We start from the raw sequence: 25,207 nt of genomic DNA, 5'->3' as shown, positions 1-25,207 counted from the left end.
GACAGATGAAGAAATGTTATATCCTGAATTAATAAATCAAGAATGCTAAAACATTTTAAAGAGAAAATTATTACTTGTCCATCATCCTTAACCATGATGTTACTATTGTGACGATCTCCAATACCCAGAATGAAGGTAGCGACACAATATCCAGCACACGAACGTGTAAACAAGTCAATGGCTGCATCATATCTGTTAAGAAGAAATAAATACCTCCTGAGTGGCATGAAATATAGCGATTCAGTCTTAACTACAAAAAATGGTGGGTATTTGTATTTAGACAATGAAAATAATCATTGACATCAGGGTGGGAAGTCATTATGTCTAAAGAGCTGAGGATTCTGAGATTCTGAAGGTTTCAAAGGTTACTAATGAAATTTCTAGACATTTTCTGACCAAAGGATAATTAGATAGCAAAAAAAAAAAAATCACTTTTTTCATCGCTCTGTAGCATTTCTGTCCATGAGTTTTGTCTAATTACCTTAACAATGAACTAAAAATTTAAATATGCAATTTTAGACTTTTTTTTTTAAATCAGTGCATTTGGGAGTGTGTATATTTTACCTCAGTGTCCACTGAGGACACGAGTTTGAAGGTAACACCACATGGCAGCATAAGCACCAGGCAGGGAAGCTCTGTGAAAGATGGATTAGTGCTTTGCTGTCTCTTCCTCTCTCTTTTTCCTCACTGCCTCTCTCTCTCCTGAAAGCAAAAGGAAAAAAAAAAAATTCACTGTGAGCAGAGGAATGTCACAAGTACGAAGCCTCAGCACCAGGAAGAAAAAAAAAAAAGAATGAGAATGTAGTAAGAAAAAACACATTTTAGATACCTAAATTGCATGTACAACTTATTACCAAATCATAAGTAATTCTGGTCAATTAAGCACAATAATCTCAAATATTTCATAGGTTGATTTCTCTTTCTTTCGCTCTCCCCTATCTTTCTTTCTCTCTCTCTTTTCTCTTTCTCTTTCTCTCTCTCTCCCCCTCTCTCCCTCCCTTCCTTCCTCCGTTCTTTCAAGATTATTTATTAGAAACGTAGGCGGAGAAAGAAAGAACCAGATATCATTCTGGGACATGCGCTGCCCGGGATCAAACATAGGACCTCATGTTTGAGAACCTAATGCTTTATCCACTGCACCACCTCCTGGACCAAGTTGATTTATTTTTCCACAAAGCAACTACAATTACTGGCTTGTTGGGAAAGTCATGACATATTTTTTATGTTTTCCTATGCAAAAGTGCATCATGACTTCTTTTTTCTAATTTTTTATTTTATTGTTTGACAGGACAGACAGAAACTGAGAGGGGTGGGGGAGCTAGAGAGAGAGAGAGAGAGAGAGAGAGAGAGAGAGAGAGAGACACCTGAAGATCTGTTTCACTGCTAGTGAAGCTTCCCCTCTGCAGTAGGGGCTCAAACCCAGACCCATGAGCATAGTACTATGTGCGCTTAACTAACTGGGTGTGCCACCTCCTGGCTCAAGTCATGATTTTTTCTGACAACCCAATATTTTTTCTGATGTTACTTGGAAATATCTACAACCAGCAGTAACCAAAATATATTAACAGAGGAGGAGAAGAAGAATCAACTCACATCTCTCCTTTGTTCTTGTCTTTGAGCCACTGATGCAGTGTGTGGCTGTTGAACTGCAGGGCCCCCTTCAGGCCCCCTTTGCATTGAATCTGCATGATTGTGTGAGAATTCCTCACGACCTCTATCAGCCCTACACAGTCACCAATGGACAGACAACCATAAGGTAACATTCTGGAGAAAGAAATGAAGACATTTGCGATTACATGATGGAATTTAAAATTGAAAACAGCAAATATTCTTTAGGCTAATATGAGAATATTCTGGTTGCAAATTTGTCATGTGTGGCCCTTTACTCCCTGATTTTAGTTTCTTTTATGTAGTATTACAAACATAGCTAGAAAAATCTTCAAACTATCTGCAATCATTTTTTATTATTATAAATTAAGAATCTTTAATCATAAAACATCAGAAAAGCACAGGAAAATTTTTTTGGCAATTAAAATTTTATAAACATTTACAGATTTTAAAATACAGGTGGATTTAAAGATGTTTAGTTGATATCTAAATCACAGTGAATGGCAGAAGTTCTCAGTAATTTCTGTATTTGTTTTACTTGTGTGGGTTAGATCTACTGATATTAGAAATGCAGAGAAAATAAATTAAATACCTAATTCATTTAAAAATAATGATTGTTCAACGACCCTGGGTCCATGCTCCCAGAGGGCTAGAGAATGGGAAAGCTACCATGGGAGGGGGTGGGTTATGGGGATTGGGTGGTGGGAATTGTGTGGAGTTGTACCCCTCCTACCTTATGTTTTTGTTCACTAATCCTTTCTTAAATAAAAAATTAAAAAAAAATAAAAATAATGATTGTACAGTAACAAAATGACATCTTTTGTGAAACCAAAAGCTATTAAAATTTAGTAAGAAGAGTAACTTCCCTTTTTAAATTATTTTTTAACTTTTATTAGTAATTTACTAAATTATGAGATAATAGGAGTATAATTCCACAACATCGTTCCCACCACCAGAGTTCTGTGTCCTCATTCCCTCCAGTGGAAACTACTGTAGTTCTCCCAAGGTCACAGATATGGGTTCACTATTCTTTCTATAACTATCTACCTACCTACCTATCTATATTTATGTGTCCATTTTTTCCTATGGTCCTGTCTGCTCTTCCTAAGTCACACCTTATCTATCATGGGTAAGTTTATATACATTAGCTACTATTCCTTTTTAAGAAGCATAAATATGAACAACATTCTACTCTGTTATTCTACCCTGCAGTAAGAGCTGACACCTGTCCACATACAGACAGAAGTGCTATTAAGTAATGGTGGCCTTTGCCCAATGGCTTCATTAGCAAAGACCCTAGTAAGAGAAGGAGAAGAACTGTTAGAAGCAAAGATGACAAGGAAGATAGAAAATGTAACAGAAAACTTAAAGAGAATTGTGGCAGGTTGGGCAGAGATCAAGAAAGTGGCAAGATTAATCGCTTTCATAAAATTCCCTGCAAAACTGACTCAAGATGGGAGTACTAACATTATAATTTTATACTTTGATCCTTTCTCTTAAATTCTTAGCTTCTGAATGAAAACAGGGACCTTCTATATTTTCTATGTCCCTTTCCTGAGAGTGAGACTCCAGCTATAGTCTCTACCAGCTCAGAAGAGATAGTTGACCTTCCTTAGCTAAATCTCATTAGATATTTTAAGTCATGAAGAGAATGACAAATAAAAGCAAGTTAGTTGACTAGTGGCAAGTACTACACACAGTTATTAATACATACACACCTCTATTAAGATCAATAATTAATATTTTCCAGTACTTTGATTTTTCAGGGAATTTATGTGTTGCCTTCCTGGCTACCTACCGAAGATCAAGACCTTGATTTTGCCAGATATTTTCCATAATACGAATAATCTGAAGTGTCAGCATATCTTGCCGTAAATCTGAAATTCAAGTAATACGTGTCTTTAATTAATGCCACAAATGCAGTCCTGATAATCATATCATCACACTACTTTCAAATGGAAAGCAAACAGAGTATGTTCATTCTTCAAAATAATCTATAAAGATGCCATCTACTGATTCCTTAGTCTATTTCTAAAGTTTCTGCATAAACACTGTCTAGCAATGCAGGATACAGTAGTCTTATTTTGTAAACATTTTAAATAAAAAAAATATTTAAAGTACAGATAGTCCCCAAACTCTGATGGAATTTTAATTCAAGAATTTTCTTTACATGGCACGAAAGTGGTAACATCTTCAGTAGAAATTGTGATTTCAAATTTGATCTTTTCCTGGGTGAGTAACATGCAGCATGACACTTTCTCCGAACATGATTGGTAATTCAAGAAATTACAGAAGACACTCGATATTTCATTATAGAATAGGCTGTATATTAGATAATTTTTGCCCAATTTAAGTCTAATGTCAGTGTTGAGAGCACACTTGAGGCAGGCTTAAAGTCAGTCACCAAGTGTAGTAGGCTAGGTGTATTTAATTCACTGTCAACTTACTGGGATGTAAGTGCATTGTAAGCTAAGGATCTACCCTTACTTTTCTGAACTTTTTTATGTTAACATTTATGTTAGAATAGAATACTGGGACTAACAGAGTCAAGTGCTGAAGTGTGACTGCCAATGGAAACCCAACAATGGTCCTCCCACAGCTTCTAGGAGCTTGTCCTCCAAGCTAGGACTTCTGTTTCCTTAGTAGGCTATACTTCTCCTTTGTACCATTGTTTTAACTTTATTTTGGCTAACATCTCTCTCCTGCTACACTGTTAGCTTAAAAGGAGAAGAATTCTTTTTTTTTTTTTTACATTCTTACCTCTATAGGTTCTGGCATATCAGATATTTACAAAATGAATGGATACTCATATTCAGCTAGGTAAAAGACAATTAGAAACTGATCTTAGGGCTTCTCATCATAATCTCAATAATTATGTGTACTTATTCTAGAAGTTAAGACATCTTGCTATTAGACATTTTACCACCCATGTAGTCCATAGATGGCTCATAAATAGCCTGTATATAAAAAGATAGATAAATTCATGTATCATATGTTCATTAATACTTGTTATTACCATCTCCATTTTTAAAGATGATCTCATTGTTCTGAAAGAGTAACTCTGACATGATGTCTGGATTCTCCCAATTCAACCACAGTGGCCTTTTTGCAGAGGACATAATTCGACACTCTTCAAGCCTTTAAAAAAGTTTAAAACTTTACTATACCCTTTAGTTTTGTTATCCTTATCACCTTCAAATTTACTTTAAAATACATACAGTATAGCTTTTTGAAAGATTATAGAATATATAAAACTTTCTCTTCAACTTTAAGTTTCATTTCTAAATAAACAAACTTAAAATTTTAATGTATATGAAGTTCAACACGTCAGGATATAGTTTTATAGATGTTACATACTGTATCTTATTTTACCATATCAGGAATTCTGGTCAAGAAAGTTTAAACTCTATTAACAAAGTAGTTAAAATACATTCTGAAAAAATACAGACTTGAACTTGGGGAAAGTTGACTACTTTCATCCTTCAGGATTGGAGAATGGGAGGAGATTGAACAGATTTTAATGTACACTTTGACTTTCATCAAGATTATCTTTAGAAAGGGCACTGGTTTAAATGTATCAATCAGGGCTGGAAGCTAGCTCACCAGGGAAGGTGCATGTCTTGCCATGCAAGTGGGCCAGGCTGGAGCCCAGGTACCACATGTGGGTCCCAGTAATACCAGGAAAATCTCCAGGGTCGAGGTATCTTCCCCTTTCTTTCTATATGAATGAAAACAAGTTCACCCAGAAGTGGTGACATTGTGGATGCACAAGGTCTCAATTCCACAACACACACACACACACACACACACACACGCACACACCTTCCAATAAACCATCTTACCTGAGATTCCCTAGTTGATGAGCAGGGTTTAGAGGAGAGACAAAGCTTTGTAGAGCATCCATGAAATCTGGCCGCCTCATCTGTTCAACCAAAAACTTCATCTGTACCTGATAAAGAAATATAACCACAATTATAAAATGATTTTGTAAAAGGTAAAGCCAACTGCTAATCTCTTTAATATTCTGGAGTCTTAGTATGGTACAGCCTTTGACTCTACAGCCCAGACGATCCACGTTCTAATGGGAAGGGGCCCAATAACAGAGTGGCACAGATGAGGTGGAGGTGAGGGTTGCTGCATCTTTCTGTGAGAGGAACTGTGCACAGGGAATGTTTTGGCCCTATGTTAGGTTTAGTCAGCTGTGGTCTGCAGATTGGCTGACCGGCTTTGTAAATCAAATCTTACTGAAGTACAGCCACAGCCATTCATTTAGCTCTTGGCTGCTTTTACATTAGAGTAGAAGAGTTGAGTGCCTGTGACTCAGAGGCACTCAGAGACTACATGGACTTCAATGTTTACTATCTGGCATTCAGAGAAAAAGTTTGCTGATCCTGATTTAAAGGAAAAAAATCATGAAGACATACTATCTTAGCTTAAAAGCCTTTTAAAATTATATTATTAGTGATTTAACACTGGTTTACAGAATTATAAGTTTTTAAGGGTATACTCACTGCAAAAAATACTTCGTTTATTCTCTCTGGTGAATAAAGCAGTTGTAGTGAAGTTAAAACATTTCTTGGGTAGAATCCTACATGTGCAATTTAATTCTCACAAAATCCTAGAAAGGATCAATCTTATTCTACAGATCAAGAAAGTAAAGAATGTGTTTAGAGGCTGGGGGTATGGAGTGACCTGTCAATGCCCATGTCCAGCACAGAAGCAATTACAGAAGCCAGACCTCCCACCTTTTGCACCCCATAAAGATTTTTAGCCCATGATGTCAGAGGGATAAAGGATAGGCAGACTTTTAATGGAGGGGATGGGATGTGCAACTTTGGTGGTGGGAACTGTGTGTAATTGTACTCCTCCTATCCTACAATCTTGTCGATCATTATTAAATCACTAATAAGACAAAGAAAGAAAGAAAAAAAAAAAGAAAATTGGGACACATGACCTTGAAAAAAGAAATAGAAAAAAAATATGTATATAGTCAACCCCTAACTATGACCTTGGGAGAACTGTAGTGGTTACCATTGGGGTAGGGGGGAGACATACAAAATTCAAAAGTCTGTAAAAAAAAAAAAAGGGCTTCAAAGACTCAAATCCAACAGCAAAGAAAACAAAAACAAAAATAAATCCTCTTATGTTAAAAAAAAAAAAGAATGTGTTTAGTATTCACATAGCTGAGAGAAAGGGGGGATGGGATTTTGATTCAAATACTGGTTCTAAGGGCCATGGTCTCCGTCTAGCTCTGGCTCTCCAAAGAGCCCTCACCCACACAGCAATGAAGAGACTTAGGAACAAACTATAGTCACGTACCTTTTGTGTTTCATCCTTCTTCTCTTGCTTGAGAATGTCAGTTAAGTTAATAAGTTTTTCCATAGCTTCAACTTGCTTATTCAGGTGCTTCAAATACATCCCACAGGCACGACAATAGGACTCTAAAAGCAGACCAAACCTCTGACTAACTGTTTTATTGTGCATCTCAGACCTAAAAGAAAAGAACAAAATTAAAATAGTATTATATATATATGTATATACAGGTTTTAAATGTGAATACATATTTAGATTATTATTTTTAAAAATATACTTATTTATTTATTGGATAGAGACTAGAGAAATTGAGAGGGGAGTAAACAGAAAGACATCTACAGCCCTGCTTCATCCTATTTCACTTGTGAAACTTTCCCCCTGCAGGTAGGGACCAGGGGCTTGAACCCAGGTCCTTGCACATTTTAACATGTGCGCTCAACCAGGTGCACCACTGCCTGGCCCCAGATTAATTTATTTTTTAACTGCTCAGCTCTGGCTTATGGTGGGGAAGGGAACTGGACCTGGGACTTTGTAGCCTCAAGCATAAGTCTCTTTGCATAGTCATTATTATGTTATCTCCACGATATATATTAAATAAAATCCGTGGCCTGTGAAGTGGCTTATTGGTAAGCACTCTGGACTTGCAAGCATAAGGTCCCAAGTTTGATCATAAGCACTGCATATACCACAGTTGCTTTGCCCTTCCTCTTTTTTCTCTTCCTCTGAGATAAATAAATCTTAAAAAAAAAAAAAAAAGAAAGAAATATGAGATGATCTCATTTGTAGGCAGAACTTAAGAAACAAGAACAGAAAGAGGAAACACAAAGTAAAGTTTGGACTGGGCTTGGTGCATTGCGCCAAAGCAGAAAACTCTGGGGAAGGAGGGGAGGGGAATGGTCCTGGTACAGGCTGATGGAAAAGGATCTAGGATGGGGGTGGGAGTGCTGTGTAGACTCCTATCATGGGGAGCTGGGACAGTGTAACCATGTGCCAACAACTGTACTGTAAGCCACTAGCCTCCCAATAAAATGATTAAGAAGATAACTATAAGGAAAGTAGTTACTATAATAATAAAAAAAGAAATGAAATCTTTTGTGTATCAAGTAAATGGTATACTAATCATAAAATGATTTAAAATATTATTCATAAGCAAAACCATCAAGAATTTCAAGTCAGTTGTGTAAGCATCAATTTAATAAGCTGGATTTTAGGTTTATTTCATTTATTTATGTTATTTTTATTTTTACCCCTTTTGTTGCCCTTGTTGCTTTTATTGTTGTAGTTATTATTGTTGTTGTTATTGATGTCGTTGTTGTTGGACAGGACAGAGAGAAATAGAGAGAGGAGGGGAAAACAGAGAGGGGGAGAGAAAGATAGACACCTGCAGACCTGCTTCACCGCCTGTGAAGTGACTCCCCTGAAGGTGGGGAGCCGAGCCAACCGGGATCCTTACCTGGTCCTTGCGCTTGGCGCCATGTGTGCTTGACTCACTGCACTACTGCCTGACCCTTATTTATGGTATTTAAAAAAATTTCTTGGTAAGAGATAGAAATTGAGAAAGGAGGGGGAGATAGGGAGAGAGACCTGCATTATTGCTTCACTACTCTTCTCCCTGCAGGTGGCAACTGGGGGCATGAACCTGGTCACTGTGCATGGGAACACGTGTACCCAATGGGAAGTAGCACGTCTGATCCTTTGATTTTTAGGTTTACTTCAATGAACATTCACTTAGGGAAAAATGTCTCAGCAGTACTATTTGACACTTCTGGCATACTCACCCTTTTTCTCTATTCCCTCTGAATTTAAGTTATAAAAGTAGCTTCTAGTGAGATAAGCCAGAAAGAGAAGAGTGATGAGGAGGTAATCTTACTCATGGACAGAAGCTGAGAAATAAGAACAGAAAAGGAAGTATCAAGCAGAACTTGGACTGGGTTTGGTGTATTGTACTGAATTAAGCGTCTAGGGGTAGGGAGGGTTTCAGGTCCTGACGCACGGTAGAGGAGGACCTCAGCTGGGGGTGAGAGTGCTTTTCAGAAAACTGATACATTTTACACATGTACCAACAACTGTATTTACTGTAAACCACTAATCCCACATAAAAATATTAAAAAGTGGCTTCCTGATTCCAATTTTGACTCATTTTAACATTCAAAAGTCATTTTGCTTGTAAATATTTTTCTAAATTTAGAAAAAAAGATATGATTTATGACTGCTAACTTTATTCTGCAAAGTATCTTTTAAAAATTTTAATTCGCTTATTTTATAATGTGAAACCTGTCATTTGAAATTCATTGTTTTGAATTTCAAAGTAAGATACCCTGTATCTTACTTTATTTTATCTCTATTTGGATCTTGATCCACACATACAGTGTGACCAACTACAAAATTACCTGACCCTAGAAATCTTTAAGTGCAGAATCAAAATCTTCAGAACACTTCAACTCACATTCCTGTGTGACATTCACGTTTAGATTCTATTGATTGTGTGAAGTTGAACAGAAAAGGTTGAAGGGATGTTCATTGTTGCTACAGGTTTATTTCAGTCAGAAAAATTCTTCTAGACTAAGTCAATAGTATGCAAGTAACAAACACATATATACCTGATAAAAATTGGCACCTAATAGCTAAAGACTTTAATGGGAAAATTTTTGACTTACTTTTTTTATTTGACTTACTTTAAATGCCAAAAGAAAAAGTGTCCAATCCTTTGATTAGTCAACGCTTTCTTGAGTAAAAATCTCACAAGCAGGTTATCCAAATACTGTTCATATTTTAGGACCTGTGTGATTTAGAACATAAAAACTTATCAGTGGGGGTCATGACTGGATTAAAGAAAAAAAAATCCCCCTAGTCTTTGTCATCTTTTTTTTTCTTCCCCAATTTAAGCAACGGCTAATTCATTAATAGCTTTATAACACTGTGTGTATTTCAGGAATGTGGGTTTACATTTCTTCATATGTACACTATCTCACCACTCCTCCCCAAACCCCAAAGTATGAAATTCTTCCTGCACTGCAGTCTACTGGATCTCCTCTCCCCTTTCTTCCCACCTGCCCTGTCACAATTGAAGGGTATGCTTTGTCTTTTGTTTCCTTGCTTTGAATTTTAAAACATTATAAAGAAGAGCAAGTAAATAGTATCGGCAAGACAATTTTTAAAAAATATACCACATTACCTTTTTTTTAAATTGGACATCAGTTTACCTGTACTAGTTGAATTAGGTACTGAGAAAGCTTGTCATCTGTGAGGTATTTTTCCAAGCATCGAACGGCAAAACCCCGAACCATAGGGTCTGGGTAATTGCAATCCAAGAGCTCCATAGCCTGCTCAGGTTTGATTGGAGGCCAATCTTTTACCAAGCAATACATCTGCATATATATAATATAAAAAAATACATCATATTTAGAAAGCAAGACTAGCTGTATTAGAACTCTCTAAAACACTGTCTTAATTCTAATTAAGATTTGTTAGCTAGGGCTAGGGACGTAGCTCACAGTAGAGCACTTGGTTTACATGTATAAAGCCTTCCTTGCAGGTGAGGACACTACACTATGACCTCAGTTAGCATCACAGAGAAGAGCACTTACAAAAACAAATCAGAACTCCATGGCTGGTAGAGCTGTGCTTGTGTATTCTCTCTCTAGCTCACTTTCTCACAGGAATTACTTTAGATAAAGGCCCACATATACATTCAATGCTTACATTTTTCAGCTCTAATACATTTGGCAGTGGATGTGATGTGCACGGTACTTTAAAAATTTTTTATTATATTTATTTATTAGATGGAGATAGTCAGAAAGTGAGAGGGTAGGAGGACATAGAGAGGAAAAGAGACAGAGAGACACCTGCAGCCATGCTTTACCACTGTCAAAGCTTTCCCCCTGTAGGTGGGGACGGGGACTAAAAGCTGGGTCCTTGTGCATTGTAATGTGTGTGCTCAACCAGGTGTGCTACCACCTGGCCCCTGCATGGTACTTTTCTCCTCTATACCACTGCTATAAATTTATTTAAAACAAAGTCTACTTCATCTTTCACATTAATGCAGACTTTCTGAGAGAAAACAATCTGAGTAAAACACCAAATCTGTACAAGAGTTACTCCATAATCTCAAATATGCATTTATTTACCTGAGCTACTTCATCTCTAGAATTCCATTTAACAGACAGGAGCAGTTTAGGTAGAATTTCTGGGATTGTAACACAATAGTGCCTGTGTGAGAAAGATAAAACAAACAACAAAAGTTTTTTTGCATGTTATTCAAAAAAGCCAAGATTATAATTTTTCATTAAGTCATCTTTAAGGAGTCCTAAACATTTTATAAACTGCTTATCTAACTTTAAGATAAGAAGAAATAAAAAGTTAACTAACTTTAAGATAAAAAGAAGAAGGTAAAGACAAATCATAGTTTGCTGCTTTGGCTTACATGTATATGTGCATGTAAACTCACAGCTATAACTGAAAAGACAAAGGGGACGTCTAAATGGAAGCCAGATATTTATTGGGTTTGCCAGAAAAGTCATGACATTTTTGCTTAGAGAAACAGAATAACAGGCTATGATTTTTCTGACAGTCCAATGGGAAAAAATTAAATTTAAATTTATTTTAAAACACTCTGTATAGCTCCTAGTATTCACCAGAGAGCATGAACCACAAGAAGCGTCACCACTTCTGCATTCACTGGGCACAACTTAGATTGTGATGAACTTTCTATCAGAGATGCACTGCAACTGTTTTATTTAAATAAGCTGTATATATTTTACCAAGTTATAGAATAAGGTGAAAAGAAAACATTATACTATTACTTAGAGGAAGTATATGAACAAAAGAAAAGTGGAAGGATTCTAAAAATAGAAATATCTATACCAACTAAATTATAGCTAGATTGTTATAAAGCAGAATTTTTTTTTTGGGGGGGGGGCCTTAAAAATCCTTTTAAAAGGTCCTATTAGGAACTTAGAATTTCAAAGTCAGGTAGTGGGGAGAAAGCATAGTGGTTATGCAAAAGACTTTTTATGCCTGAAGCTCTGAGATCCCAGGTTCAATCCCAGCACCACCATAAGCCAGAGCTGAGCAGGGCTTTGGTGTCAGTCAGTTGGTTGGTATCTCCCACCCTGCCCCCATAAAAAGAAAAGTAAATAAATAAATAAATAAATAAATATGAATTTTAAAAGTCTTTAGTATGCACAGTTAATACCAATGCAGCATGGTTTTCTAGAAATATTAATCTACATTCAGTTCTTAAAAGGATAATATTATATAAAGTCACACAAATTATGCTTTCTTTAGTTTAATAGGCATGGTAGAAATGTGGCAAAAAAACAACTAAAGTCACTTCTTTCTTCTATTCTATAAGATGAACAGAGATTTACCGTTAGACTTACCTGTGGCTCCATAGAAAATCTTTCTCTTGCTCAGTGATTTCAGAAAGAGGATCTCGTGTACAAATTGCTCGGAGCTGTTCTTTGTCATTTTCTCTTAATTCATTGTCTCTAGCTAGTCTGTTACTCTGTAAAATAGAGCAAATAATACTTTACAAAGTTTCTTTGACACAACCACACCCAAATTCATGAGTGACCTACAAAAAAGAAAACTGTCAACACATTTTGTAAAGCTTATTAACTGCTGTGAAACACTTTATCCCATTGCAAGCCTTCGTTTTCTTAGGTAGAGAAAAACCAACTTACGATTGTATTTGTGGGATAAATCCAGTTACTTACTTGGTTAACATTATCACCAAATACAGAACTTTAATTGCCAATGTTAGCCAGGGAGAAGATCAGATTAGAATAATAGTAGGAGGATAAGTCATAACTGATGATTCCCCTTCCTGCAATCCTATTAATCTGCTACTGTTTCTAGGACAAGAGAGCAAAGAATACTAAAATAATTGAGTAGAATTGCAAATTCTCCTATAAGCCTTTTCTGAATACATCCTTGTAATTACTGCAAGGCTTTCAAATTTAAAAAGTAAAAATAAATAAGGGGGAAAGGAGGAGAAACACCTCCATTAAAACACTGTATACTGAATGTTAAGAAACAAAAATACTATAGCTCTTTTTAGAACTCTAAGTACTGCATTTATTCTGTGAAATATCTAACATATATATTTCACAGTAATGATTCATGTGTGCATTTATAAAGCAAATACACAGCCTCTGAGATAGGTTACACATATTCTTAATATCGACAAATAAAAATATATTTAATTTTTAAAATTATTTTTATCTATTTGCTGGATATAAAGCCAGAAATTGAGAGGGAAGGGGTTGGTAGAGAGGGAGAGAGACAACTGCAATACTGCTTTACCACTTGCAGTTTTCCCCCTGCAGGTAGGGATGGGTCTTGAACCCCAGTCCTTGTGCATTATAACGTGCACTGAACCAGGTGCACCACTACCCACTCACTCCCAATATAAAATATAAGTAATATAAAAATATTCATAATACTTGGTTTTCACACATTTATACCTTGCTAATTTACCTAACAGTACCACATTATTACCTAACATTGTCACATATTCATTCAAAAGTATTTATTGAAAAATAAGCAGTATCCTGGTCCGGGAGGTGGCGCAGTGGATAAAGCATTGGATTCTCAAGCATGAGGTCTCAAGTCCAATCCCTGGCAGCACATGTACCAGAGTGATATCTGGTTCTTTCTATCTCTCCTATCTTTCTCATTAATAAGTAAAGAAAATCTTTTTTAAAAAAAAGAAAGAAAGAAAGAAAAGAAGCATATGCAGAGTCCCTGGTCTGAATCTTACTATTGGGGTCATAAAATAGTAAAAAAGACTATACAAAGCCTCCATTGTGATGAGAAAGTAAATGAATAAAAAAGTAGTATAAATACTATGGGTGATATCTCAAAGAATGACTCAGTGCCTATAACATTTTTTTCTCATCTATTTTTTTAAATGTATTTAAATAGCAAGTGAAAAGTATATTTGAAATTCAAAGGTGACAAATAAATTGTTTTGGTACTGTATTTTCTATTGTAGTGTCACTCAAAATATAGACTGATGCTTTGGTATTCCCAAGAATCCATTTCACTTAAAGTTAGCCAAAGGACCACCCCCATTCACCAGGGCCCTGGATTTCAGAACAGCTAGTGACCAATTCTGAGATAAACCTTCCGACCCAAAATTCTAATATTTAGAAGTTCAACAAAAATTACTGAAGATGACGTCAGGAAAGTAAAAGCCATACTCTTCTTGTTAAAAAAATAATATTAGTGATTTCCGAGTTTATAAGGTAAGGTTATAAGTTTATAAGGTATTAGTGATTTCCGAGTTTAAAAAATAATATTAGTGATTTCCGAGTTTATAGGGGTAGAGTTCCAGACCACTCCCACCACCAGAAATAGCTATGCTTCTTCAGAAGCAGCAGCTAACATCTGCTCATACAGGCTCAAGTGATAATACTGAATGAAGCCTGTGAAATAGCTGGTTGACTTCAACACAAATAGTGTATCATCTGAATATAGTGGTCTGAGTGGTTACTTTAAACTGGGCATATTAAAATAGTTTCTGAGGAGGTAATTTCTAATTTGTGACTCAAATGACAGTCAGAACTATTCAAACTAAGATCAGGGAAACACTTGCAGATGGAAGAAACAAAAATGACCCCAATGTAGAGGAGCTAGCATAATGATGACGCAAAAAGACTTTCAACCTCTGGGTTGCAGCCTCAGGTTTAATCCCCAACACCAGAACTATGCAGTGCTCTGGTGTAAAACAACAACAAAAAACCAAAAGCAAGAACAACCCAAGAGGGAATGAGTTTGCTCTGAAGGAAGGGCTGTGAGTTCGACATCTTACAGAAAAGAGAACAGAGTGGTAGGCCATGTTCAGAGCATGGAACTTTTAGTTTACTGAATAAAAATAAAGAGCATGATTTAATTTACATTTATTAAAGACTTTGGTTCTGTAGAAAGAGAGAAACAAGAAGATATTGAAATAATCCAGGTAAATGATAAAAACATAACCCCTGGAGTCGGGCGGTAGTACAGGGTCTTAAGCGCACGTGGCCATGAAGCTCAAGGACCGGCATAAGGATCCTGGTTCCAGCCCCAGCTCCCCACCTACAGGTCAGCCGCTTCACAGACAGTGAAGCAGGTCTGCAGGTGTCTTTCTCTCCCCTCTCTGTCTTCCCCTCCACTCTCCATTTCTCTCTGTTCTAGCCAACAACGACGACATCATCAACAACAATAATAAAAAAGGGCAACAAAAGGGGAAATAAATAAATAAATATTAAACACATAACCCCATACTTGCCAGGAAAAGTACTTGTTATTTATTACCTAGTTCCAATGAACTCTTAATTATTTCATATTTCTGTTTATTTTGAATTTGATTATTTTTAATATAAAATAGAAGGTAAAGTGATGGTGAAAACATCTTATATCAGTATTCAAACACAGTAAAATAAAATTTATAATCTAAAATGGGTAGTCCTTTGAATAAAATGAACTGCTTAACAACTGTCATGTATGAGTCTGTTATACATCCATTTTGTGAAAACTGAGTCTAGATTTCAAATACAAATGTAATTAATTTTACTTTATCATAACTGACTTTTCTTCTCACACTTGCATTGTCAAAATACAGTATTTTTGAAAACAGTAATAATAGTTTTATTGAGAGAAATGCCATTTCTTTGCCTTAGAAAACATTTCTAGTTTATACTTAAAAATGATAATCACAATAATAAATCTAAAGTGTTTCTTGTTGTTGTTTTTTGCCTCCAGCGTTATCGCTGGGGTTCAGTGCCTGCACTAGGAATCCACTGCTCCTAGAGGCCATTTTTTCCCATTTTGTTGTCCTTTTTATTGTTGCCATTGCTGTTGTTGGATAAGACAAAGAGAAATCGAGAGAGGAGGGGAAGAGAGGGGGGAGAGAAAGACACTGCAAACCTACGTCACCGCTTGTAAATTAGCCCCCTGCAGGTGGGGAGCCCTGGGTTCGAAAGGGGCCCTTAGGCGGGTTCTCGTGCTTCCTGTCTCCTGTCGCGCTACCGCCCTGCCCCCAATCCAAAAGATTTTTTTAAATGCCTACACTTCTGTTTTCAAGTCATCTTTTTTGTTGTAGTTATTGTTGTTATTGCTGCTGTTGTTGTTGGATAGGACAGAGAGAAACAGAGCAGGGGAAGACACAGAGCGGGAGAGAAGGACACCTGTAGACCTGCTTCACCGCCTGTGAAGCGACCCCCCTGCAGGTGGGGAGCTGGCGGCTCCAACGGGATCCTTATGCTGGTCCTGCGCCATGTGTGCTTAAACCTGCTGCGTTACCACCCAACTCCCTCAAGTTATCTTTCTATCAACATTGTCTACAGCATTTTTTTTTAGAAAGTCTATTAAGTAAATCTCAGTGACAAGATTTAAAATGTGGAAAGAATATTGCAAAGATTAGGCATTGTTCAGGTTCTCCTAAAAAAATATATATTGTTGAATGCCTGACTGAAAACTATTTTTTCTATGTCCATGAAGACGTCTTGCTCATTTATTCCCTCGAGTATGAGATAATTCATACCATTTCACCCTCATCAATGGAGTTTGTGGCAAACGCTAGAAGAAGAAGAATGGAGTTTGTAGTAGTGGTCCCTTTCCAAGGGTGATGCTGTCCCTTTTACTTTCCAGGGACCTTTGATACTTTGGAGACATTCTCAGTGGTCACAATTCAACCACCTGGTGGTTAGAGGCCAGGGATACTGTTAAGTAGTCTTCAAAGCACAAAACTGCCCTATAACAACGGGCTATAATTGGTATACAGTGCAGGGGAGTTGAGGGGGTGACAACCCCCTGCAGTAGAAACTCATGTATGACTTTTGATTCCCGCAAACTTGGTCATTTCTTGGTATCCATGGACTGATTTCAGAATCCCTCTGGGTATCAAGGCTTCTTTCTTTCTCTCTTTTCTTTCAAACCATCTTTAATTTTACTTTTTTAGAAATTTATAAAATAAAAAAATCAACAAGGCCACAGGATAAGAGGGGTACAATTCCACACCATTCCCACTACCAGAGTTCCATATTCCATCTCCTCCCTTGAAAGCTTTCCTTTTTTTTTTTTTTTTAATCTCTCTGGGAGTATGGACCCAGGGTCATTATGGGGTGCAGAAGGTGGAAGGTCTGGCTTCTCCGCTGAACATGGGCGTTGGCAGGTCGATCCATACTTCCAGCCTGTTTCTATCTCTTCCTAGTGGGACAGGGCTCCGGACAGGTGTGCTTCCATGGTGCATTTGTGAAGTCTATAGTTGGTCCTTTGGATTCATGGGTTCTACACTTGCAATTTCAATCAACCAACATTCATGACTAGTTGAATCTGTGAATATGGACCCCTCAGAATTAGGCCAATTGTGTTTATTGAAAGAAGATCCACGCATAAGTGGTCCCATGTATTGTGTTTTTGGTTAGACACATGAATAGTGTAGAGGCGGAGAAGTCTGTTTTTTTTTTGTTTTATTTATTAATGATTTAATATTGATTTACAAAATTATAAGACAGCAGGCGTATAATTCTTCACCATTCCCATCACCAGAGTCTGGTGTCCTCATTCCTTCTATTAGAAACTGCAGCAATTCTCCCACGGCCACAGGTATGGGCTTACTATTATTTCCATAATTATCTATTTATATACTTGCCCATTTTTTTCTATGGTCCTGCCTTTTCTTCCTTTTTAAGTCACACCTACACCTACTACTACTCACGAATGTCCTCCCTTTTTTCCTCCTCTCTCTAGGTCTTAGTAGAGTTGGAGTTCAGAGCCCTCTGTTCATCTTCCCCTAACATTTCTCTTCCTCTGGGAGTATGGAGAAAGTCTAGTTTAGAGTGCTAATGTGTCTCTCAGCTTTCATATTCTTATTTGTCTTACAGTTAAAATTAATGTCCTTTGTTAAATTTTCTTTGTAATTATTGGTAGAAATGAAAAATTCTTAATTCTCAATAAAAGTCAATGAAAGCCTAAAAATAAAAATAAAAAAAATGAGACAATGTTAGCAGACTATTATCTCTAGAAAGATAACAGACATTGGTCAATGAAGAAAGATTGAATGATGATGTAATAGTGATGATTTAATTCACTATGGTATTATCCTTCTAGACTATTCTGTCCTATATTGTCATGTTATTTTAATATTTTTTAAAACTTAAAAGTGATGAATAATGATGAAAAGTAGAATGAATTAAGATATAGGAAAAAATAAGATGCTATAGTGTAGCCTAAATGTATACATTTTCTTTTCTTTTTTTAATATTTATTTTTCCCTTTTGCCTTTGTTGTTTTTATTATTGTTATTGTTGTTTTTATTGATATTGTCATTGGATAGGACAGAGAGAAGTGGAAAGAGGAGGGAAGACAGAGAGGGGGAGAGACACCTGCAGACCTGCTTCACCGCCTGTGAAGTGACTCCCCTACAGGTGGGGAGCTGGGGGCTTGAACTGGGATCCTTACGCCGGTCTTTAAGCTTTGCGCCATGTGCGCTTAACCCTTAGCGCTACCGCCTGGCTCCCAATGTATATATTTTCAACAGTGGCCTAAATAAACAGTACTTGAGAGAATCAGTTTTATTCTACCATGAAAATTAAAGATGTTTTATTTACTTATTTACCAGAGCACTGATCAGTTCTGGCTTGTGGTGGTACCTAGAGTTCAACCTGGGACTTCAGAGCCTCAAGCATCCAAGCCTAACCGCTCTATTATCTCCCCCTGCTCTTTTACCTTGGAGAAAACCAAAAATTCTTTAGAAGTGAAAGACATCACTCCCAATAAAGAAATACAACCGCTCAAAAAACAAAACAAAACAAAAAACTCAAAAGCTAAATGTATCTCCAACACACACTTAGAAAGTAAGCTGAGTTCAATAACTAGGTACATTAGTACAATAGTAGATAATATACGTGTTTTCAGATAATTTAACTCTAGGAATTCAGTTAGTTTACAGTTGTAAAGCATTGGGAAAGGCCATGAGTAGTCCATGGGAAAGCTTATTAATATTTCAATCCTAATTCAATGAATTCCTGTGTAGTTGTAACAGAAAAACTAAGAAGCTTATTAATAAGCAACAACACTAGTTATTTAAACTTTTTAAGTCTGTTGCCTTATTGGTAAATTAGAGAATATATTAAGTATCTGCCCTCATCAAGAGAGACTTAAAAGTTAAATACCATGTGAAAAGTGATTGTTATAACATTTGGGATATAATAAGTTCTTGGTAAGTATTAAAAATGTTATCATCAAGGTTTAAACCTAAGAAAATAATGATTACCTTCTAAAGAAAGAGAACCCAAGGAAAGAAAAGGGAAACAGTGTGAGGAAGCTTAGGCTGGATGTGGTATACAACAGGGAAACAAAGGACTCTGGCTGGGGGGGGGGGGGGGTCAGAGGAGGCGGAGAGGGAGTGCTGTGCACAATGCTGAAGAGGAACCTGGGTTGGTGGTGGTTGTGGTGTGCAGTCACCTAACATGGGGAGTTCATATATTGTACCCATGTATCAACAACTGTCTTGTAAACTATTAGTTCCTCAATGAAATGACTTGGAAAGAAAACTAGAACCCCTTTTTAATGTCAAAGAAGTTAATTGCACTATTATATCAGATAGAATTCAGTAATAATTTGAAATTAATTTGTAGTTATTAAGGTACTTTCCATATATTTTTGAAAGCAAATAGGCAGAAATCATGATGATGTTGTCATAAGCTTGATTACTATCATTATCACTTCACAAAAGGAACCACTGACTTCTTCAGTGAGAATATATGCAGGATTCCAGGCTGCCTCTGGCAGCTGCTGTTAGTGGTTGAATGGTGTAGGCATATTTCAGCACCTGTTGGCCCCACATTTATCAGTTAGTCTATACTCTACTTAGAATCAGGCTGGAGAAAAAGACACCAAAGATTGAAAAAATGTTCTCTTTTGTCAGCACTAATCCTCTTACCCTTCAGAAGTAAGGGTTAATGATCCTTGAATTCAGTTATATTTAGATTCCAAAATTCAGACTAAGATCATAATATTGGGCTGTTGGAAAGTCATGAGGCATTTTTTTTTGCATAGGAAATCATTGAAAAAAAAAATGTCATGACTTTCCCATAACCTGACAGATCAACATTTAAACTGAGCTTCACATATACTTTTTTTTTAAGGCAGTCTGGAATATGGTGGCTAAGTTACCCTCTCTGCTTCTAAGCCCAACTAATAACATCTGTATACTACAGTATCAACTTAAAGGCTATTATTTCATGGAGGTCCTATCTAAATCCAGTCTCTCTCTCTATATATATATATATATTTACTTTTATTCTTGACATATTATTATTTTTCAATTTCATAGACCTTAATCTTATACTTCTGCTTTTACCAGTTTAATGTTTGTTTTCATCATTAAACTCAGTGAAGGTCTCCTTAGGTCAGTTTTATCACCTCATACCTTTCATACAGTAAAATACAATATATATTAGACATTCCATAAATGTTTGTTACATGAAGGTAGGCTTGGGTTTTGAATAAACTAAGAGGCAGAATTGTAGTGAAAATACTAGCACATAAAGAATTTTATTATATTACAGTTCTACCCTCGAGCCCATAGTATCCATGCTACTGTGACTAAAACACGTGTTTCCATGCACACAGCATTTTACCAGATCTATTAATTATGACTGCCAGTTATCAAAACTCTGTGATTTGTCTTACCAGTCCTGCATGGGAATAACTAAATCCTGCTTCTCGGGATACAGACCAATTGGCATGCTCTTCAATGACTGACATATCTGGAAACTTTACCACACTGCTGAACCAGTCAAACTCCAACTCTAAACATGGAGTTTCCTAAAGGACGGAATAGAAGTTATTATATATAGAGAGAGCACTTGACTGTCATATTTTTTCCTAATTTACAACAATTAAAAAAAACTTACTTTATTTGGATTAGACCCAGTAACACCAATAGGGTTCAGCAAATCTTCTAATCCATGAGGTACTGGCCAAAGATTCAAAGCCATTTTTCCAGATACCAGAGTATCTGTGTAATCAAACAAGTTTATATTTCCCCAGGCCAGTGGACAGTGTTCCTTAAAGAACAAGCAAAAAAAACATGCACTATACTATGGGTTATATTAAATAATACATTTCAAAAGCAATTTCCTTTTCCAGACAAAAATTCAACTATTATTTCTATAATGACATCTGTAAAAGTCAAATTAAGTTTTCAAAGTGTAAGTACTTCATTTTGTTTTTCTCATTGAGATTACATGTATTTTCTTCAGTTATAAATAGGAAACAAAGACATAAATGTATAGTCACTTCATAACTACTTATGAATGCTTAAAATTTTTATCAATATGAACCCAGAACCCAATTATTATTATTATTTAAAAATTTTTATTTATAAAAAGGAAACAATGACAAAAACCATAGGATAAAAGGGGTACAACTCCACACAATTCCCACCACCAGAACTCTGTATCCCATCCCTTCCCCTGATAGCTTTCCTATTCTCTATCCCTCTGGGAGCATGGACCCAGGGTCATTAAGGTATGCAGAAGGTGGAAGGTCTGGCTTCTGTAATTGCTTTCCCGCTGAACATGGGCGTTGGCAGTTTGATCTATACTCCCGGCTTGTCTCTCTAGTTCCCTAGTGGGGCAGGGACCAGAACTCAATTTTTTTTTTTTGCCTCGAGGGTTATTTCTGGGGCTTAGTGCCTGCCTGCATTACGAATCCACTGCTCCTAGAGGCTATTTTTCCCATTTTGTTGCCCTTGTTGTTGTGCTTGTTGTAGTTATTATTGTTGTCACAGCTGTTGTTGTTGTTGGATAGGACAGATAGAAATGGAGTCAGGAGGGGAAGACAGAGGGGGGAGAGAAAGAAAGACACCTGCAGACCTGCTTCACCGCTTGAGAAGCGACCTCCTGCAGGTGGGGAGCTGGGGCTGGAACTGGGATCCCTACTCTGGTCCTTGCGCTTTGTGCCACGTGCGCTTAACCCGCTGCGCTACCGCCCGACTCCCCAGAACTCAATTATTATAAATAAATCCCAGAGGCTCTCCCAAAAGTCTTCTTCATTGTTGTATCTATTTATTATTTATCCTTGATTAAAAAAAAAGTTTAAGCACCCGAGAAATTGTACATGGAACTTCGATGTGAGATCCCAAGTTCAGTCCCCCCGCACCATAAAAAACCAGAGCTGAACAATGCTCTGGTAAATAAATAAGGGAGTCGGGTGGAAGCGCAGCGGATCAAGCGCACATCGCGCAAAGCACAAGGACCGGTGTAAGGATCCTGGTTTGAGCCCCCGGCTCCCCACCTGCAAGGGAGTCACTTCACAGGCGGTGAAGCAGGTCTGCCGGTGTCTGTCTTTCTCTCCCCCTCTGTCTTCCCCTCCTCTCTCCATTTCTCTCTGTCCTATCTAACAATGACGACTTCAATAACTACAACAAAACAAGGGCAACAAAAGGGAAAATAAACAAATATTAATTTTTTAAAAAGTGGTAATAATATTGGTTAAATAAGAATATCAATTTCTTGATAAATATTCATAGTGTTAGTAGTTAGAGGTGAATATGCTGTTTCTGAAGTACTTTACCTCTTTAGCACCTTTGCGACCTTTAACAGAACAAATGGAAAGGCAAAGTCGAGCAGCACGAGGAAGATCAGGAATGTATATATCGTAATTCAGCCATTCATTCCACCTATGTAAAGTTTTGAAGAAAAAATAATTTACAAAACACCAGAAAAACCTAAACCACTTTATTCAGACTATATAATTGGGTCCTACAAATCATAAAGAAAGACAAATGAAAAAAATAGGTCATATATTGATCAGCATGGATATCTGATAAAATCATATCCAACTGGCTGGTAAACATGGAAAAGTGGTCAATGTAATGTTGTCAATAAACTTCAGAATGAAATCTCATGAAGATGTCACACATGGCTATGACTAGATGGACCATGATAACCAGGGGATAGTGAGGACATTTAATAATAGGAAATCTATACTGCTAGGGGAGATATAATTAATTACAACCAATTCAGAAAACATAATCTACTTCAGTGGCCTATGACCCAGTTCCACTCTAGGTATAAAAGCACAAATTGGGGAGTCGGGCTGTAGCGCAGCGGGTTAAGCGCAGGTGGCGCAAAGCACAAGGATCGGCATAAGGATCCCGGTTCGAACCCGGGCTCCCCACCTGCAGGGGAGTCGCTTCACAGGCGGTGAAGCAGGTCTGCAGGTGTCTATCTTTTTCTCCTCCTCTCTGTCTTCCCCTCCTCTCTCCATTTCTCTCTGTCCTATCCAACAATGACAACAACAATAATAACTACAACAATAAAACAACAAGGGCAACAAAAGGGAATAAATAAATAAAATAAATATTTTTTTAAAAAAGCACAAACTGTGCCGTTTGTATAGAGAACGTTAATAGAACTACCATAGCAACCCCCAAACCGTAATCAATTCAAGTTTAATAGTAGAATACACACTTGTGGTATACTTATTTAATAAATTACCAAACAGTAATGGAAATGAATACATTATTTACAATATGAATGAACTAATACAAAGAAGCTAAATTTAAAAAAAATCCAAAAAACAAGGGCAAATAAAAAAAGGAAAATAAATAATTTTATAAAAACAACAACAAAAAAAGCTAAACAAAAAGAACATCTATTCCTGTGTTCATTTACATAAAATGAGAAAACAGCTCAAATTGTTAGAAGTCTTGGGGTTAAGGGAAGGTTACTGGGCTGGAAAAAATTCTGAGAGACTTTGTTGACCAGTAGAGTGGCTACATGGATATTCACTTTGTGATACATTTCAGTAAAAGTAATTAGAAACACATTGGCTTACATAAAAGGCAAGTAGAAAAGGAAAAGAAAGTAAAATAAGATATCTTATGGGATTACGCACAGTTATTTTATATGAGTCGATTTTTATGGAGATGAACCCACCAATTAAATTAAGCCAGTATAAACAAATAAAATGAAAGCTACAGGGAGTCTGGTGATAGCGCAGCGGGTTAAGCGCACGTGGCGCAAAGCCCAAGGAACGACTGAACGATCCCGGTTTGAGCCCCCGGACCCCCACCTACAGATGAGCCCCTTCACAGGCGGTGAAGCAGGTCTGCAGGTGTCTGTCTTTCTCTCCTTCTCTCTGTCTTCCCTTCCTCTCTCCATTTCTCTCTGTCCTATCCAACAACGACGACATCAATAACAACAATAACAACAACAATGAAAAACAAGGGCAACAAAAGGGAAAATTAATTTTTAAAATTTTGAAAAAAAAAGAAAGACACATAAGGAGACTATCTGCATTCTAGAAGAACTATCTCACAAATTGTAATAAAAACTACACAACTCAAGTAATAAAAAGTTACTATAAAATGTCAAGTTCTACATTTTGTGCTAGATTATCTTTAATTTATTGAATGTAACTTGTGTAATTATGCCTATATTTGTATGGAGCTAAGTAAGTGAAGTTGTTAAAAGAAAAAAGAAAAGAAAAAAACAAGGGCCAGGTGGTAGCACACTTAGATAAGCACACATAATACAGTGCTCAAGAACCCAGGTTCAAGACCCTGATCCCCACCTGCAGGGGGAAACCTTCACAAGTGGTGAAGCAGGGCTGCAGGTGTCTGTCTTTTTCCCTCTCTATTCTCCCTCCCTCTCAATTTGCCAAAACTGAGAGTACACTGGATTTTCTCTCATTATCTTCTCTCAAAAATTAAATCCATATATTAAAAAAAAAGCAATAGTAAATAGTATTGCTTCAGAAGCCAAATTACTACCAGGAGTTGAATCTTGTCTCTACTATTTTATTAAATGTATACCACTCACTTTGTCTATTTCCCTCATCTGTGAAATGGGGTAATAATACTAGGTTTTTGGAAAAGTCATGACACATTTTTGCAAAGCAAAACATAGAGAAATGCCTCATGAATCTATCCATATAAAGTTGTTGTATAGATTGAAAACACAAGTGAAGTGAATAGAATAGTAATTGGTCCATAGTAAAAAGTTTAAGTATTACAAATTAACTTTGAAAACTTTTCAAATGTATTCTTCATTATTCTATTTTTGATTAAAAGTAAACATAAACCTAATTAATAATAAGAGGGAACAAAAATTAAAACTATACTAATATATCAAGTATGGACTTGGTATTAAAAATGATGGTACAGCGTTCGGGAGTCAGCACAGTGGTTATGAAAAAGACTTTCTTGTCTGAGGCTCTGAGGTGCCAGGTTGATCCCCAGCACCATCTTAAGCCAGAGCTGAGCAGTGCTCTGGTCTCGCTCTCTGTT

At 36.7% G+C, this 25,207-nt stretch overlaps 1 protein-coding gene across 9 annotated transcripts in view; it reads right to left on the bottom strand.

Annotated features, from left to right (window-relative positions):
* PIK3CA (phosphatidylinositol-4,5-bisphosphate 3-kinase catalytic subunit alpha) overlaps positions 1-25,207 on the bottom strand; it is an 80,213-nt gene that overhangs the window by 7,672 nt on the left and 47,334 nt on the right. For all 9 annotated transcript variants that reach the window (XM_060171998.1, XM_060171992.1, XM_060171991.1 and 6 more), the window contains 13 exons: positions 22,489-22,594; positions 20,826-20,978; positions 20,602-20,736; positions 12,303-12,427; positions 11,049-11,130; positions 10,125-10,289; positions 9,597-9,700; positions 6,928-7,099; positions 5,451-5,557; positions 4,625-4,746; positions 3,407-3,485; positions 1,594-1,764; positions 75-192 (listed from right to left, as the gene is read on the bottom strand). In XM_060171998.1, coding sequence (XP_060027981.1) covers positions 75-192; positions 1,594-1,764; positions 3,407-3,485; positions 4,625-4,746; positions 5,451-5,557; positions 6,928-7,099; positions 9,597-9,700; positions 10,125-10,289; positions 11,049-11,130; positions 12,303-12,427; positions 20,602-20,736; positions 20,826-20,978; positions 22,489-22,594 — 1,639 coding nt within the window. The remainder of the gene's footprint in view (positions 1-74; positions 193-1,593; positions 1,765-3,406; positions 3,486-4,624; positions 4,747-5,450; positions 5,558-6,927; positions 7,100-9,596; positions 9,701-10,124; positions 10,290-11,048; positions 11,131-12,302; positions 12,428-20,601; positions 20,737-20,825; positions 20,979-22,488; positions 22,595-25,207) is intronic.

The sequence above is a fragment of the Erinaceus europaeus genome, chromosome 14 (genome assembly GCF_950295315.1).
Source record: "Erinaceus europaeus chromosome 14, mEriEur2.1, whole genome shotgun sequence".
NCBI classification, from domain to species: domain Eukaryota; kingdom Metazoa; phylum Chordata; class Mammalia; order Eulipotyphla; family Erinaceidae; genus Erinaceus; species Erinaceus europaeus.
The sequence above is the reverse complement of the archived record's forward strand: the minus strand, read 5'-3'. Positions and strand labels throughout refer to the sequence as shown.